This window comes from Globicephala melas, chromosome 5, assembly GCF_963455315.2.
Source record: "Globicephala melas chromosome 5, mGloMel1.2, whole genome shotgun sequence".
In the NCBI taxonomy this organism is placed as follows: Eukaryota; Metazoa; Chordata; class Mammalia; order Artiodactyla; family Delphinidae; genus Globicephala; species Globicephala melas.
In genome coordinates this window covers 5,624,372-5,642,769 of record NC_083318.1, presented here as the reverse complement: position 1 = coordinate 5,642,769, position 18,398 = coordinate 5,624,372, and the positions used below count along the sequence as shown (strand labels likewise).

The 18,398-nt window shown below is 39.5% G+C and overlaps 1 protein-coding gene across 1 annotated transcript in view; it reads right to left on the bottom strand.

The window, feature by feature from the left end:
• The window catches only part of SLC7A11 (solute carrier family 7 member 11), a 94,258-nt gene extending 76,141 nt beyond the window's left edge, over positions 1–18,117 (bottom strand). Inside the window, exons 1-4 of the mRNA XM_030876913.2 lie at positions 17,448–18,117; positions 13,722–13,848; positions 9,375–9,490; positions 2,288–2,413 (exon numbers count right to left, since the gene is read on the bottom strand). Coding sequence (XP_030732773.1) covers positions 2,288–2,413; positions 9,375–9,490; positions 13,722–13,848; positions 17,448–17,724 — 646 coding nt within the window. The 5' untranslated portion in view covers positions 17,725–18,117. The remainder of the gene's footprint in view (positions 1–2,287; positions 2,414–9,374; positions 9,491–13,721; positions 13,849–17,447) is intronic.
• Positions 18,118–18,398: the final 281 nt, after the last annotated feature.

Here is an 18,398-nt window from a genome sequence, read left to right as displayed (position 1 = left end):
GGAAACATGGTCACATTAAGCACTGATATTGAAACTGAGCAGGACCCTGTGGGGCCTTCCCCATGTCCCCTGCCTCTTGTTTGTAGAAAACCTTTAACCTTCTAGGCCTTCCCTGAGTTCCAAAGAGCAATTTTAATCAGAGAAGTGAGAAAATGCAGAAACAAAGGAAAGCAGTCAAACAAGACAAAACAAAATAGTAATAGTTTAGCCGTAAAACAAACTCAAGGTCTTTTAGTTACTCCTCAAGGGCTATAGATAACATCCTGAGTCACACCCTTGAGTTCTTTTCCAGATACTAAAATCCCCACCAGGTGGAAGAAGCTAACTGCATGATCACCGCAGTCTTGTGGCCCCAAACTGGCTGCAACCTGAGGATCGATAATGCTGACCTCTGTGACCTTACCTGTTACCTCCTCATCAACCAATCAGAGAATGGTGCATGAGCTGATCATAAACACTGTGACCCTCTCCCCCACACTGTCTTTAAAAAGCCTTTCCTGAAAGCCATCCAGAGGTTCAGGTCTTTTGAGTATGAGCTGCCCATTCTCCTTGCTTGGCCCTGCAATAAACACTGTACTTTCCTTCACCACAACTTGGTGTCAGTAGATTGGCTTTTCTGTGCATCGGGCAAGCAGACCTAAGTTTGGTTCAGTAACAATACCGTAAGTATTAAAGGATCATTCTGTTGTAATGTCAAAAAACAAATCTAAACAATCTATCATGACTTTTGCTCTCAAGGAATTTGCAATACACTACCACTTGGGCAACGTCACCTCACACACATATATAAATAAGTGGTAAAAACTGACTACAGTCTTACATTACATCAAAAAGAAAAAAGAAATGAAAAAAATCTTTGTTTTAAAGGATAGTATATCATCCTTTGGAACCTAAACTAGAACAAAAGAAGGGTCCATGACCCAGAGTTTCTGCACTTTCCAAAAATGGAAGAAATTCCTTACAGAAGTCTAAAGAGTTAGCCCAGAAAAGGAGAGCAGCAGCAAAACAGATTATTTTCCCTACATTTCTGACGGGTCAGATAAAATATGGGCAGGCCAGCTCTGTGGAGGCCAAGGTGAATTAGAAGAGTGAGCCCACGTCTTCCCTTCAGTGTAAGCTATAGTGTTAAACATCTTGATTGTGTTTACGTTGGCTGATGTTGCTGGATTTGATGCAAACATTCAGCCAGGAGAGCTCTAAGCTCTCCCACAAGGCTTATTAAATGGACAGCAGCAGCTCCCTTTCCCCAGCTACAGAATGACGAACCGTTCCACTTTTATTACTGTTTAATGCCTCTACCATCAGCAATGACTTTTTTGCTTAATTTTGGCATTTCCTTTTGTCTTGTGTAATTCTTCTCTTGCCACTTCATTAAATTTCTCTATAAATTCCGTTTCTTGGAACAGACAATATCAATGTAAACATTAAATACTTAACATGCCCAAGTTATACGTCAGTCCTTTACAATTTCATCTCACTTTCTTACTTATTTCCTACCATTGTGCCCATTGTTAGTTAAATAACTCACCTGGACCTCCTTCTCATCCAACAACTTCCCCTGAATCAAGCAACTACCTGTGCCTTCTTACCTAGAACAACTGAAACTCGAAATGACATCACCCTCAACCATCTCATCTTTGCTTGTTTAATAGTCAAGTCTATAAGGCAAATACTCCCAGAAAATGGTGTTACATCTCCCCAGAAATGCAGATTTTACATTAAAAATAATGTAACAATAAAACTTACATTTTTACAGCTATCTTTATTGTCAGATAATATTTGTCTTTTTGCGAACGCTATTCCCATATCTGACTCTCCTTCTGTCAAGAATCTATTCTCAAGGTAAAAGGAATAATAACCGTAAAAGAATTACTCATTATTTTTCATTATTTTCCAGATAGCTTTTTCTCTCTAATCTTTAACACTGTGGTTGAACTACTTTAAAGTAAAAATAAGAAGACATGTTTATCTGTAGTTAAAACTAATGGCTTATTTTTCTTTCCCCCTTTGTGTTTTCGCTACAAATAGTTTAGACCAAGAGAAAATTCACTGATGCCTTATTTTGTTGCTTGGCTCAGTCTTAATCCTCTTGTTGCCATTCAGCTGTAAATACCAACTCAGCCCCCAATGTTGCAGGCTTTCAAATCAATTAGGTGACGGTACAGAGCCTAAGTTCCATGAGCAGAGAGTCTAATTAAGGGATTCTGCTAGCACAAGTGAAAGTTAGTGTTAGAAGAGACCAAAAGCAGAAACGTATTTTAAAAAGCATTTACTTTTCAGTCCCTACCTTTAATTAGCTGCATCACTCCAGGGACTATAATTATCAGAATTGCTGTGAGCTTGCAAAAGGTTAGGAAAATCTGGATCCGGGCGCTCCAGCTGACACTCATGCTATTTAGGACCATCACCACAGCTGCAAACAAATAGATGAAGTTAGAAAAGGTGAATCATCATTGGTATGAAGACGTCTTAGGTTGTGGCTCTTCAAAGTGCCATCCATGAACCAGCAGCGTTGCCATTACCTGGAAGCAGTTGAGAAATGCTTAATCTCAGGTACCACACCAGACCTAAGGGCTACAAATCTATCTCAGCAAGATCTCTAGGTGATTTTTATGCACACTGAAGTTTCAGAGGCTTGGATGAAACCTGTGAACAGTAAGAAGTTCTCTCTTGTTCTTTGTATATGTCAGTAAGAGTGGACAAATACTGTAGCGCCCTAATAACCATATAAAAATACCTTCTAAGCAAATCCCGAAGTCATCACATGCAATGAGATTGTTGAATGCAATGAGATTGTTGAAGTCATCACATGCAATGAGTCATCACATGCAATGAGATCTTCAGCTTGATACAGCAGGCAACTCTTTCCTCGTTCAATGATTGACTTTGTGCATAGCCACCCGCCAGCTGGGCATCACACTCAAGAAGGGGCAATGTGTGAGCTGCGACATGATTCTTCACCGTCAGGACTAGCTGTAGACAGCATTTTTTGCGTTTCCTTTCCATTTTCCAATCAGCACAGTCAGGAGTGACTTTCAACCTACCCTAAATGTATAGGCTTCCCAGATACGTTTTGGAACTTGAAAAAATGTTACAAGGGATGAATCCAAAAGAGTTCCCAGAGGCACAGTGGGTCTGAAGCCAGCAGAATTTCCCTTTCTTGGTGATACTGTCCACAGTGTCCCGAGTAGTATTCAACCATTCACTCTCCCCGCACTGTGGACCATGAGAACCTTGAGGGCAGAAGAAGCATTATTCATCTCTGTCTTGCTAGTATCCAGCTGCATCCCTGGCCCAGGAAGATCGTCAACATGGTTTTGTTGAATCAATGAATGAGCTGGATCCTCAGTTTTAAAAAACCAACTTCAGCCAAAGAGGAATGAAATGAATGGCGATATTCTCAAACCGTGCCTCCTATACTCTGCTGGAGTGACTTATTCTAGACAGTGGATTTCAACTTTACGCTCTTTCTAAAACCTTATGCTTAGTGTTAACTTTCTCCCTCCCCCACTGCCCCAAAAGCTACTTCATACCTGATATTTGTAGTTATTATCTATAAGCTTTATTTTTAAAAAGGTGTGTTCTCCCTAAACAAATAACAAAAATGTATGAAAATACTTCTTGGAGGATAAAACCAAACACAGAATTCTTACAGTTCAGGTTGCAATAGGAAGCTTTCCATATGTACAATAATGAGTCATCTTCATAGTTCCAATTGCCTGATACAATCATTAGCTCATTTCAGAATTTAAGAATTGGAGCAAATGTATCAACACAATGTATAATAGCAAAATTTTTAAAATAACCTAGCCCCCAAAGGAAGGCTAATTAAGGTATACCTTTTTAAGGGTTTACTATGCAGCCATGTAAAATCATGATGCAGTTAAATATTTATTCCGCGAAAGATTGTTCATGACGTTTTACTGACCAATACAGCAAATTACAGAGAGATGGGTAGATGATAAATTGTTAGGTAGATAGAAAGACAGATAAAGACACAGAGAGAAAGGAACGGAAAAATTCTGAATGAGTGTTTACTAAAACATTAACAGAAGGTACCTACAGATGATAGAATATTGAATAATTTTCAAGTTTAAAAATTTATTTTTCTGCATGATTTAAAATAATTTTTATAATGAACATGAAGTATTAAGTAAAAACTCAATAAAAGCAATTTTCATTTTTGAAAACAACTCAAAGATGGGAAGAATAAGGGACCATGAAAATTTAGATAGGAGGTTACTAATGAAGAAATATTTCAAAGGAATAATGATGAGAATGATTAGAAAGGCTGGAGCCCTGAATAAGCTACAGGGGAAGCTAAGAGAAATATTTCATCTGTGTTTGAAGCTGGAAACATGAAGAAATAGACAGGTCTATTGTTAATCACCAAGTGCATTATTTTATCAGTGAAAAGATAAAAAATAATTATTTTTCTCTCCCCTATACAAAGCACTTATATACTGAAAATAATTTAATGCAACTCTGTGTTCATCTCCATCACCCAGTGATTCTTTTCCTTTTTCTATGTAAATTACTCTGTGATAAATGAGTCATGATAAGAAAGGGATTATTTTTTTAGTTAAGGAGATTCAGCACTGATCTGAAGATAATTGGGTGCATGTTCCCACCAACAACAAAAGAGCACTGTTTTCTTTTAACTAGAGCTCCTAAAACCCCAAAGTATTTTTGAGAGTATTTTTGAGAGTACTCCACAATAGAAAACAGCTGTTGTAAGGAGAGGAGGGGAGAAAAACGAGGAAGGAGAAAAAGGAATAGAGGGCGGGAGGGCAGGAAGGAAGAAAAAGAAGAAAGGGAGGGAGGGAGGAAGGGGGAGGGAAAAGAGAAAGGCATTCTCGTATTTAGAACCTCTATATATTTGCAAAGAGGAAAGAAGGTTTGTTACGTTCATAAACAGCGTAGGCATTACATTCCATGCCTATTGAAATAGAAAAAAAATGAGTTTTGGGAATTTTATATTTTGTAAAGTTTTCTTAGAAAAATGGAGGACAAAATCAAACAAATATTATGAATGGATAATCTCACCTTGCTTTCCTTTCAGACAGCTGAAATAAAAATTCTGGTTAAGCCTGATTTCTCTCAAAGGTTTCTCAAAACCCTGCTTTATCTGAGCATCCAGACATTGCCCTCATTATTCCATCCGCCAAATTCCAGCTGAGATGTACCTCTATGACCCTGAAGGGATACAGCTTAACAAGTAACAAGGTAGCCAGTACGGAGGCACTGTGAAGGTCCTGAAGGGCTAGAACTGCTGTCTCATCATGTGTCTTTCCAGAGAAATTTAAGTCTATGTATATTGCTTATCCAACAATCCTGAAAAGGGATTTGGGATTCACTAAATGCAAGTTTTCAGAGCTTCTGGAACAACATCTACAATACTTTGGTTTTTATACACTATCTATCCACATTGTAATCATCAAAGAAACGTGAGCAAGCGTTCAGCCTAGCTTTACTTCCTTTGAGTAATGATGGCTAACTTCATGCATTAAGGATTACCTGTATCAATTTGGGCTTATTATTATTGCTTACCTTAAATGTTACCAAAATGAAAACGGAGGAACATACAGTTTTTATTTACTTATTAATGATGCCGTTTCCTAAGAACTGAAATGCAGCAACAAGGAGTGTTGAAAACTGGTACCATGATTTAAGGACTGGTAAGTATTTCTTTCTGCACTTCCGTCATTCAAGTCTGTCTTTTATTTTGCAGAGTGAGATGACCGAGCCTGGATATATTGGGTTCTCTCCCAGGTTTCTGGCTTCTGACTGCTCTGTGCTAAACTGGTAAAATATATGGACGGTATATGGACACGACATGGTGAGCTAAGGTGAAATTGTTCCACTGTTCTTTGTAGCAGCTGCCTGGGTCGCCTCTGTCTCTTTGCATTCATTTCCTGGATACATTAATTTCAGATAGGCTTTTAGCAATAAACAACCTTTATAAAGCAGAGAGACTATATCTAGGATCTCACTATTGGGAATAAAAATGGTAAGCCTTAAATAAATATATACTATTGTTATATGACAGACATTGCGCAAGGACCTTACGTGGATGATGTTATTTAATCTTATCTCTATGACGTGGTTACCATCACTGGTGTTATTTTTCTGATGAGCAGGTGAGAATCCAGATATTACTTAACTTGCCCGTGTTCACGAAGGTAAGGTGCAAAGATAGGACTGAAGCCAAGTAAGCTGACCCCAGAGTCCACACTTTTACCAGTCGTTCACAGGTAACAATGCGGAAGTAGCTCAGAAGACACGTACGATCTCACTACTATACCTAGTTCTTCCAGACTCCCGGTGACGCTTCCTCTCTGCTATGGTTCATGTTTATCTTGGCTGGGATTTCAGGACACTTTGATTCCACCTTTTATGTCTCATCCTCCTGAAGAGTACGGCTGCTGTTCTGCGGTCCTTGTATATTTCAACACATGTATTTCCCTAAGAATTGCTTGTCATGGTATCTAGTTATGGTAGAAAAGGAGCAGGGATAGTCCAGTTTCAGATTTATAGAGAGTCACTCCATGTACAATGTCTGAGAAGCTAGCACAGAACTGGGCCTAGAGTTTCTTTCATGTAATTTAATGATGCCAGGAAAGGACAGTTCTAGAAAAGAAAGTACAGTACTGCATTTGTAGAAATGGCTATTCCTTTTTCCCACATCGCCATCATTAGTGTTACTTTGTTTCCTTCCCCCAATTACTCCCACAGGTTATGGGAAGAAGGTAGGGCTCTTTACTCACCTACGTAAACTAGACTAGTAAGAAAATTGAGATGGAGAGAGAGGCTGTTAGGGATGCATCTGAGACTAGATCCCACATTTTATTTTATTTTATTTTATTATTTTGCGGTACGCGGGCCTCTCACTGTTGTGGCCTCTCCCGTTGCGGAGCACAGGCTCCGGATGCGCAGGCTCAGCGGCCGTGGCTCACGGGCCCAGCCGCTCCACGGCACGTGGGATCTTCCCGGACCGGGGCACGAACCCGTGTCCCCTGCATCGGCAGGCGGACTCTCAACCACTGCGCCACCAGGGAAGCCCTAGATCCCACATTTTAAGGAAAGTATTTTTATTATAATATTCTGCCATTCGAGTGTATACTTAAACAGGGTCTAGTTTCAGGAGTGCAGAACCAAAAAACTAAATATCATTTCAAGTATTGAACATACTTCAATGTTTATTGAAGCTACAAGGAGAGTGAAAATTCATGAGGGAGTAATGTCAGTATTGGGCTAGAGGAGAGAAGACAAATGTGAATATATAAGATTTCCCCGTTCAACTTCCATGTGCCTGATACGTTTACCAGAATGGACAAGATTTGGGGTAAGCAAAAACTTCTCATTTTTATTAATTTGACAGAAACGAGGTAGAGTACTTTTAAAAGGGTAGGGGGTGAATTAGTATTCAGTAACGCCCCCCTACCACCCCACTCTCATTTCTCAAGTGGTTGGTTAAGGCACTCTGCTAAGTCTTAAAAATCTGACTAACTTCGCCCTTCCACAGCCATTCAAGATAGATGATCTTTTCACAGGTGTTTTACCAATAAATAAAAACAATGCTTAAAGAGGTTTAATATTTAGCCCTAAATCACATAACTAAGAAATTATGACACTAACTTTCAATTCCAGGTCGTTTGCCTCCAGAGCCTGAGTTATCACCACTACGCTAAGATGGTTCAAAAATTCAAAAATTCAAAAATTCATGGTGTTAGATCGGAGCAAACTATTTACCTCCATCTTCCTGCTGCCTGAGAGACCTGAAGATGTGTAATCCTCCAAGTTTAACACACAGGCATTCCATTGGCTTCTCTACTAGAGAAAAATTCTTAGACCTCTTCTCATAAAAATCAGTTGTCAATAAATATTTACTGAGTGCAAACGACACGCTAGGTGCTATGGGAAGGGCTGGAAACACAGCAGTGAGTAAGCCCCTGGTCTCATGGAATTTGATGAGATGTTTTCCCACAAGAGTATAAAGAGCTACCATTTGTAACTTCATTCTTAAAAACTTTCTGGCATTCTCCAAAACACTTTATATACATTGTCTCTTTTACTATCGTTTCATCTTCACAAGACACCTGATGAGACTGGGCACGATTTAAAGGTAAGAACACGGAGGTGCAGAAAGTTGAAGTGATGTGTCCCCGAGTCTCACATCGGTAGTATGTTATCAAGGGCAAGGTGAATCAAGAACACCATTACCTTTCCAGAACTCAGAAATGTCTAATTCGAGTATTTTTCTTTGCCTCCCTTCAAAGATTTCGCCGAACAATTATTTGTGTAGGTTCCATGAATGAAGGGGGAGAATCCAGGATGAACCTACTTAGTTCAGAAATACATGTACCCAGCACTAGGGATATTTTAAGTGCAATTCCTAACTCTTTCCTGCTAACTGACCACTCACCCCTCTACTGTCAAATGTTCATGTCTCTCTTCGTTGTTCTATTGAAATACTTCAGTCATGTACAACCACAAATTCTTTCATGGGTATGCAGTTCAATTATTCCTGGGGAGCTCTCTATCTCCAAGTAGGTCAAACTTCATCAAGTGGGATCATATTGATTCTGAAAACAGTGATTCAGTTAGTATCTACAAGTAAGTGATCATCTCCCATTATATTTAAGAGTTTGGAATGTCGACACTTATAACAGGAAGTTAGAGTCATATTGGGCTTCATATCACTTATATCATTTTGGTCATGTTCCTCTTTTTTAATTTCCTTTTTTAAAGAGAGTTCTAATATCTGTGCCCATTGGTGAAAATGAACAACTTCCTAATTTAGAGACAATAAAGAAGACTCCTAGTTGAGGAACATTACTAATAATCAAATACTGGAGGAAGGCTCTTGTGACCATCGATGGACAGCTAAAATCCTAACACTGAGAGTGACAGCTGCCAACACTAGAAAATGCATGAACACTACACACACCCAACACACAAACACCATTCCATGAGGCTAAGTGCGTTCTAATTCAACACGTTATCGGTGAGGAAGGATATTTTCCAATACAGAATCCATTTAAAAATTGGGTTTTCATTTGTAAACGTCTCTTTTTATGTACAATCCAGTTACTATTTTACTAACAAAGTGGTTTTGTTTGCCTATTTTAAAAGCTTAGCCGTCAGAGCTACTGACCCGGTGCAAAACGGGCATGTAATGTCATATCAGGTATCACTCCACCTCCTTATTCTTTTCTTTGTTTTCCAAACACAAACTTGGCACTGAACTGTAAGCAAAAAGAACACCATGTGGGAAGCAGTCCCACCACACAAAAAGTCTTAAGAAACTTTGTCTCCAATCCCTGTTGTAGGGATTTTTTTTTCTCTTTCATATGTACACCTATGATACTCACTTATGCCCACAGCTGTAATGAGCTTGACTGCAAGTTCAGGAATTTCACACTGAATGAAAAATGGTTCCAGAATGTACCGTCCAAAGGCCAGAGATATCACAGCAGTGGCTGCAGGGCTAGAAAAAAAAAATACATATTTAGGTTAACTACAGAAAAAGAAAAGAGCATCTTCACTCAACTCGTTCTACGCTGAGGTGCTATTATTCAGCATGTGGAACATATTAAATACGGAAGTCTGTGATTTTCAGAAGTCCATATTTGATTAGGTTGTCATAGACATTCCAAATGAAATACTGTCTACAACTTTGGGGGCTCCTTTTTAAACTTCACATCTCCTTGCGTACAAGGCTGGGTACTGTCAGTTTTGCCCCTGCCTTCCCGTATTTGAATTTTTCTTAAAAATTGAGTTTATTACTTGAGATCCTGACAGAGGTGGGCTTCACAAGAAGCAATCTTCTTTCTCAGTAAGTCAACAATAAAACTCCAGCACGGTATGAATGCATTAACAGTGCAGGTCTAATGGGTCGGGTCATGGTCAGAAAAGGAACACAAAACTCACCTTAAAAAAACTAGTACTAATAAGCATTCATTGCAAATATATGCTTATGTGCTTGATACCGTATCAGTCTTGGTTTTCCACACAGACCAAAACTTGAAGAGCCAAGTGATTATTCTTAATTCCACAGAAATATTTAGATGCAAAGTATATATTGAAAAATAAAAGTATTCTTGTAATTTTACAAATGGAGAAAACATGCATGAAATAAGAAAATGCAATAACTTCAGGTATATAGTGAAATAGGTAACAGACCATTCTATCTTAATTTTTCAACTATTTCTATGCAAAGATTACAGATGCCTTTCAGTTTAAATATATCTATATATGAATGCATATCTGTTAGATACACAGGTAAGTCCATGATATTATCTACTTTGTCCTGCCTGTCTTCCCTTTCAGCTTATCTTCCTTCTCATGGTTATACAACACCCATGTCCAACTCCTAACTGTCAGAAAACCAACCACCATTATGTGTTCCAACCTTGACCTGCCAGTACTAGCATGACAGATTTCTTGATTTTTTTTTTTTTTTTTTCTTTTCCAAGAGAACCTCTTCCTCACCCCAACAAGATTATTTTTCTCGGTCACCATCATTTATAAATTTTTGACGTATAAATTAAAATCTGATCATGACATCGTAGTGCTTTCAAGACATGCTCAGGATACGCAAAAACTCTTCAATTCAAGGCTTTATCTGCTCTAAGCTTTTCCTTCCTCTTCAGTGTGCTTCTTCCCACACAAGGATATGAACACCCTTTGCCCGAGACCTCTGCAACTCACTGACGGTTTCTCATACCTCAGGTCTTAGTTCAGTCTTTTGCCCAAGGAAGCTTCTCCAGTCCCCCGACGGGGTTAGATCTCCCGGAGTGTACTCTCCTCCAGAACCTCATGGTTTCTCTTTCACAGTGTGTATCACAGTAGTAACTTTATATTCTCTTATGTGATGTCTTGATTCATAACTATTTCCCTCATTTGACCCCGAGATCCATGAGTACAAGGCTGTGTCCAACTTAATCATTATTTCATCTTCAGTGTATAGTATAGTGTCTGTCATACAGTAGAAACCCAATGAATATTGAATATACAGTCAATGTGTGAATTCAATCAAATGACCCCTGATGTGTGATTTTTTTTCCCTTAAGATTTGTTTTTACAGACTAATTCTGACAAGAGTGTCTTGACCTGAGGTACAATTTTAATAGTAAGTATTTAGGTACCATGGGTGTTTTCAATGGAAGAGAAATGTTAAAGTACCTAGGTATCTTGTCACCCCTCAAGCCATTCATGACTCTGCCTATCTGAGAAACCAGTTGAGTCCATTATTACAAAGAAATATATGAACCCATTAAAAACGCTTCTAGAATATATCTAGGTAGTTTCTTCTGTAAACACACACGCACACGCACCACGAAGTAGCTCTCCTGTGATTAAAGTAACGTTTGATCATGAGCTGCTTGAGAATAGGGACCATGGCTCACTCCACTTCAGGTCGCTTTAACGTGCCATTCACCGTTCAGTGGCCGTTTGTGGAATGAATAAGTGAACGCATAAGCACCGTATCGGTGCTACTGCTGCAAATGGAATGGTCATGCTCATCACACCGCCCATACAATCAGCCAATGCAGGACTAAAGCAGGACTCGAGTCCAGCTACATCAGGTTCCAAAAGCCTACTGTCCTGACAGGCCAGCACTCTAGATAGGTAGTGTAGCCATCTGAATGCTGAGTATGTTGTATTCAAAATATTATAACCTTAATCTTTCAGTTACTGCTTCAAAAAGAATTTAATATCTGATCATCAGGGCACTGAATTAAGTGGTATAAGGGTTACAAAAAGTGTGAGACTTGGTCTTATATGCTTGAAATGCTTGCAGTTTTAACAGGGAAACAGAGCGCGGATTCCTAAAATATTAAGTAAGGTTATAGGACATCATGTTCAATGTCAAATGAGAAGATGAGACTGCATTTTTCTCAGAAGAATTAAGAGAGGAAAGACATACTATAAACTAGGGTGAACAGGAACTTGACTGTGGAAATGACAGAATTTAAGTTGACCTTTGAAGAGTAATATTCAGATGATCAGAAAAGAGTGGAAGGTGCATCCCGGGCCAATCCCAGAGTTTAGAAAAGGAACAAAATACCTCTTTATCATGATTTCATTATAACAAACTTTAAATAATGCAGAATTGTCTAAAAGGAGAACAGATTTCACAAAGAAGTAAATACTACTCTAAGCTCTTTGATAAAAAAGAGACTCCTAGAACTATAAAAACCAAGATTAGTGTTAAGTCAATACTTACTAGCTCTGCATTTGCCACTTAGGCCCACATGACAGGATAAAAGCTCACAGGAGCTCTCAGCTGTGTAAGTTTGATAAGTTTACAGTAAGAGCATGTTTCTCTACTTACTCATGTTAAACTCTGCAATCAGAATGTGTTAGTCACATTTCACGGACGCCATCTGCCTTCAAGATACTTTTAAACTTCTCAGGTGACATCATAAGTTTCCCACAAAGTTGGAGGAAATTTGCCGCTCAGGGTGACTTAGCATTATTTGGTTTGATTTTAAACCAGGGCTATCAGGAAGAGGAACGTATTCTTACAAAAATAAACTCAAAAAAGCTTTTCGCAACAGTAGTTCACTGATTTGTTTAAGATGAGGATATGAGTCATCTGTGACAAGTGAAGTTTTGTTCTTTTATAGAGTATAAAACTTGGTTAACGGGCTTCCCTGGTGGTGCAGTGGTTAAGAATCCGCCGGTCAATGCAGGGGACATGGGTTCAAACCCTGGTCCAGGAAGATCCTACATGCCACGAAGCAACTAAGCCCATGTGCCATAACTACTGAGCCTGCGCTCTAGAGCCCGCATGCCACAACTACTGGGCCCACGTGCCACAACTACTGAAGCCCGCATGCCTGGAGCTTGTGCTCCACAATGAGAAGCCACCGCAATGAGGAGCCCACGCACTGCAATGATGAGTAGCCCCTGCCTGCCACAACTAGAGAAAGCCCACATGCAGCAATGAAGACCCAATACAGCCAAAAAAAAACAAAAACAAAAACAAAAGCAACAACAACTTGGCGATATACTAAATTGTTAGGAACAGAAGCTTCCTAGTCACGAAAACTGAGTAAACTAAGATGGCTTAATGGTGTAATCTACAAGAAGAAAAACTCCAGTTCCTATAAGGTAACATTTAAGTTTGTCTAATTATGATTTACAATCAAACAAAAGGTCTGATTTATCAAGGTAGATTTTGGTGCTTCTTATCCTTTTCAAGTCAGCATCTGCCCTGAAAATGTCATGGAAAATAACTGAATATTAACAAAAAGCAGATGCTTTAAAAGTTTGGCAAGGTTGGCAAACTACCGCCAGTGGCAAAATTGTATTAAACACATTCATTGAGAAAGGTATTCCATCCCAGATTTTATGTCCTGAAGTAGACATGTTTACCATATAATCACGACATGTATATTTCTAACTACTTAAAAATAATCAAGGTGATTAAAAAATGGTATAACGAAGGGCTTCCCTGGTGGCGCAGTGGTTGAGAGTCCGCCTGCCGATGCAGGGGACACGGGCTTGTGCCCTGGTCCGGGAAGATCCCACATGCCGCAGAGCAGCTGGGCCCGTGAGCCATGGCCGCTGGGCCTGCGCGTCCGGAGCCTGTGCTCCGCAACGGGACAGGCCGCAGCAGTGAGAGGCCCGCGTACCGCAAAAAAAAAAAAAAAAAAAGGTATAATGAATAGGTTTATTTTTCCTTAATTTTTTTGTATGTAGGCTCTTACCGTATAATGAGCAGTTCTACCCAGACTCGCACAAAAGCTGGTAACGGGCCAAAGACTTCCAGAATGTATGTGTAATGACCACCAGATTTCTTTATAGTTGTTCCCAGTTCAGCATAGGACAAGGCTCCTGTGAAATATTTATAATAAAAAGGTGAAAAGTTAAAATATTACCAAGTCATCCAGCAGTAGAATGGATACAACGTTTCTGTTGTGTGAGATGTTACTACCTCCTTTGATCTGAATGACATCCTTTTTCAAAATTAATAACAGTCATCGAATTCCTAAGAGCCTCCAGATTCCTCTTGTAACCTCCTCACATTTGAGATCTAGTTCATTCTATTCAAACAACGTAATCTGACCTGAAATAGTAAGGACAAACTTCTAAAACAATATCATATTATTAAGAATTTTGAATCTCAAACCTGACAAGAGAAAAGGAGTAGATGGATGCCAATATTACTAACCTATTTTTCAAAGAACTTCACATCAAAACAAGGAATTATCACAAATGGACGTCATTATATTGAGAAGCCTTTTAATAAATGATATTTCTGTGGCATGTCAAAATAAATAAGATTCATCTGTTCTCCAGAGAAGTATGGACCCAAGGCTTTGGAAGCCTTCATTTAATTTGTAGGATATGTTTTGTTTGTCAACAAAATGAATTTTGACGCAGCTATTCTGTTTTTAGGAAAGTTTTTCTTGCATGTCTTCGAAGTACACACTCTGCATGGCTGAAATAACAGCTACTTTTAAAAAAGAGGTACTATGACGTATTTACACACGTTAGGTAAAATTAACTATAGACCAAATTTTAACATCTAGCAATAAACTTCACACAGAGTTGAGCAAGTTCTATAATCTCCCCAAACCTCAGTTTCATCCTCTGTAAAATAAAGAGCTTAATTCTCACATCACAAGGAGTTTGTGTGTTTAAATTTGAAATGGATGCCAAGGACAGCGTTGAGCCTGCCACGCAGAAAGCGCCTCGTGAAATACAGCTGTATCTACTAACGTGAGCAATGAATTTCCAAGAAAATGAAAAATATATTTTGACATTATGTGAAAAGTTCTCTCCATACTGCCAAGTACTCAAACGTAAGACGTAATTTCTGCCTGGCCTGCTCTGGGGACTCAAAGTGTGGGAACTTATTACTAATCAGTAAAGCTTCAGGTAGAACTGTCCAACATGAATGTAATTCGGATATTCAGAAAAATCTTAGCGTCAGTTACTGTATTCCTGTATCACTTATTGTATTCCTGAACCTAGTACTGGATCAGAGTCACCCGGGGAGAATTTTTTATTTAAAAACAAACAAAAAACAAATGCTAAGGCTATACCCCAGACTTACTCTCTAACCAAGAGAGGCCAGACTGTCCAACAGAGGCATCCAAGAAGATCTATTATTTTAAAATTCACACAGGTTAATTTTAAAGTAACTAGTCTACAGATTGATATTTGGGGATCACTGATATAGCCTGTCTATTTATAACTAATTGGAACTAGTTGCAATTCACTCTCTGTTGGAAACCAGTCACCATGTTGGTAGGCTGTACAAAGAAGCAGCCGATATAAAATGTTATTGGAAAGTGTCTTAAGTACCTCAGAATTTATCCCCCAAGAATCAATACCTAGACCTTTGTATGCTTTGCTGAAACTCCAGGATAGTTGCCCCAGGTTTAAATTGAGTTCTGGAGAAATGAAATTTTCATTTAAAGGTCTCAAGCTCTATAACCATTTTACCCAGATGAAAACAGTTCAGAATAGGTTGTAAGAATCCATGTATTGAGCCTGGCTTAAAAAAACCCTGTAAATCCAATATACAAATTCTTTACTTTTAGTCCCAGAGTTCTAGAGTTCTAAGACAAAGGATTTTTTTCCTTATATTTTGCTTTGCTTCCTGTTAAGAAGGTACTCCTATCAAAAGTTCCTAGTAACTTAAGTGATAAATGCAATGCAAATATAGATAAGCAGGTTAGTACAGGAGCACACTCACTGCAGTTAGTAATCAAAGAATACCAACTCAAGTATAAACTTAGCTAGTCCCTTTAGCTTTTTTTTTTTTCCTGAACTTCTTGAGATGATATACTTATGCAGAAGCATATTTTCTTAGTACAGGTCAACATCACTTTCATCACTTTAACTAGTTAATGCTCAGAGCCATCCATTTTATTATATCTGAATAACCTTTTATTGTTTACGAAAATGGAATCTCATAGTGGGAGCTGCACGCACACAGTATGCAAAATCCAGGAAACTGGTTATGGTTTCTCCCATCAGACACTGATTTGTTCCGAATATACCACGTGTTGGAGAAGATTAAAGGCTGAGGAGGCATAGTCATTTAGAAAGATCAACAGTTAAGTTTCTCTTTGTTCATCTATAAACGTACATGCCACACCATATGAATACCACGAACCCTTTGTAAGCTAAAATAACCCCAAAATAATTCCTCTGTAGATCTTTCTATGCAGCTTTTTTTTAAACAAGTTTTATTTAAAATACCTTCTTCCTAATAACGGAAGTTGGAGTTCTCTTGATGAATGCTCAGACCAACGCTGAAAACACTGCAAGGCCTTAAGAAATAATGGATTGGTCCTTGTAGGACCAAGAGTTAGTACTTGGTCCTAGAGTTTGGACAAAGAGTTAGTACCTTTAAAGAACAGTATCTTTTGAAATCAGAATACACTGTTTGCCAGAGAAGAGCAAATATGTCTTAGACATGTTTCCCATAACATAAATGAAATTTCATTTTCTTGACCATTCACCAGTTTTTGTCACCTTCACAACTAACCCAGGTAGCTTTCTAGTAATGTGCCCACCTCATGAGGGGACATTTATTACCTCTTTACTATTAATGATCAAGTCAATAAAAGAGATCTAGATTTTGAAGAAAAATTAATAATCGTACTTCTTCTACCAGTTCTGTTTAGACTAACTCAGCAGACAGGTGGGCCAATGACCTGTGTCTCTGAAGACCAAGTGAACTAGAAGTGAAGAAAACAGAGCTGGGCAGACACAGCAAACTAACACCCAATTCCAATTTTACAATTTATATTGCAAAGGTTTATGGGTACTGGGGAGAGATGAAAAGTTGAAAAAACTGTGAACTATGCCCAGACCCTTGCAATATTCTCATTTACAAAAGGAATTGAATTGTATGCCATCACACTTCTTTCCACAATAAGGACTTCTGAAAGAATACTGGGAACTGACAAGCGCCTGAAGTTAAAAAATTAAAAAGGAAAAGACTGCCACCCATTTGTTTAGCCAATAAAGAGTCAGTAAAACTTCTGCTGAACACTCAGTTCTGTGTCTGAACAGGCCACACCGGGTTTCACTTCACAGGTGTTTCAGTCAGTGCGCCAGCTGCCAAGATGCCCCAAACACAGGTAACATGCCTGGTATGCCTGGTACAGAGAGCTTGCCTGTGTTTTACTGGGTCATCAAAGCCAGCCTTGACGTCATTGCCACAGGGAAAAATCAGAAAATAATCTGCCTGAGTCAGCAAAGGCGAGCACAGCCTACAGGTCGCAATTTCAGGGAATTCAGGATTCTGCCAACAGTGGAGAGTGTGCGTGGACAGTTCGCATACCTCCCCCCAGATCAGAAAATCTGGGGGAGCCCTGGCCATTCATTCCCTCCTTAGAAATCACCCTCTGTTCTCCCAGAGAGCACGGCACCCAGCCCCACAGACACACCCCCAGAGAAGCGGCAACACTCACCAAACAGTGACAGGACCCCGCACACCGTCCAGACAACCAGGGACAAGCCCACGCTGCCCGTGTTCTGGAGCACGCCCTTAGGAGAGATGAAGATTCCTGCTCCGATGATGGTGCCGATGATGATGGAGATCCCTCTCAACAGACTGATCTTCCTCTTCAGCACAACTTTCTCCTGCCCAGGTGGCTCCTTGCCACCCAGGGAAGGCAGCCTCGTGTTAACACTGCCCTGCAGGTAACCCCCATTGGAGATGGTGGATGCCACAGCCTTTCTGACCATGGTAGTGACCCGCAGGGTAAAAAGCAAACAGAGCAAAAGAAAGAAAGAAAAAAAAAAAATTTAAAGAATAAAACCTCCAAACTTTCAACTTTGGTGTCTCTTGGGGTGACTGACCGATTTGATCTCTTCCTCTTTGCCTTCGGATTCCTTCTCAGCGCTAGTGTGCTCCCAGGTAAAAACTCTAAGGTGTATGTTCACCTTCCGCAATCTAATTACTCACAGGAACACCTGTGTGCTCGTTCATGGTGTTCTGGTTTCTCCACCTCCCCGACTACCTCTGCTGCTGAGGCTGCGGCTGCCGCCCTATCATTACAGCCCAGCTCAACTTCCTCATGGGCTGGTATTTAAGCTGCTGCCTGTCTCACCAACTTACTCCAGCTAGATGATGATGCAAATTCTCCAGGTTTGCATCAGCCACATGAGAAGGCTCCAGCATTACTCAGCGCTTTTTTTTTTTTTTTTTTTTTACCACGAGCCGCAAGTTGCTCAACTGACCAAAGCTTTCAGAGAACAAAGCACACTCTTAACGGGGATCTTAACCAATCCAGAAGTAGTAAATTCGGAACAGACCTTCCGAGCGATTTCAAGCAACTCCTAGTGAGGGACAAAAGCTCTTCACTCGAAAAGAAAATGAAAAATGAAACAGGAAATGATCACTGTGTTGAAAGGAGTTT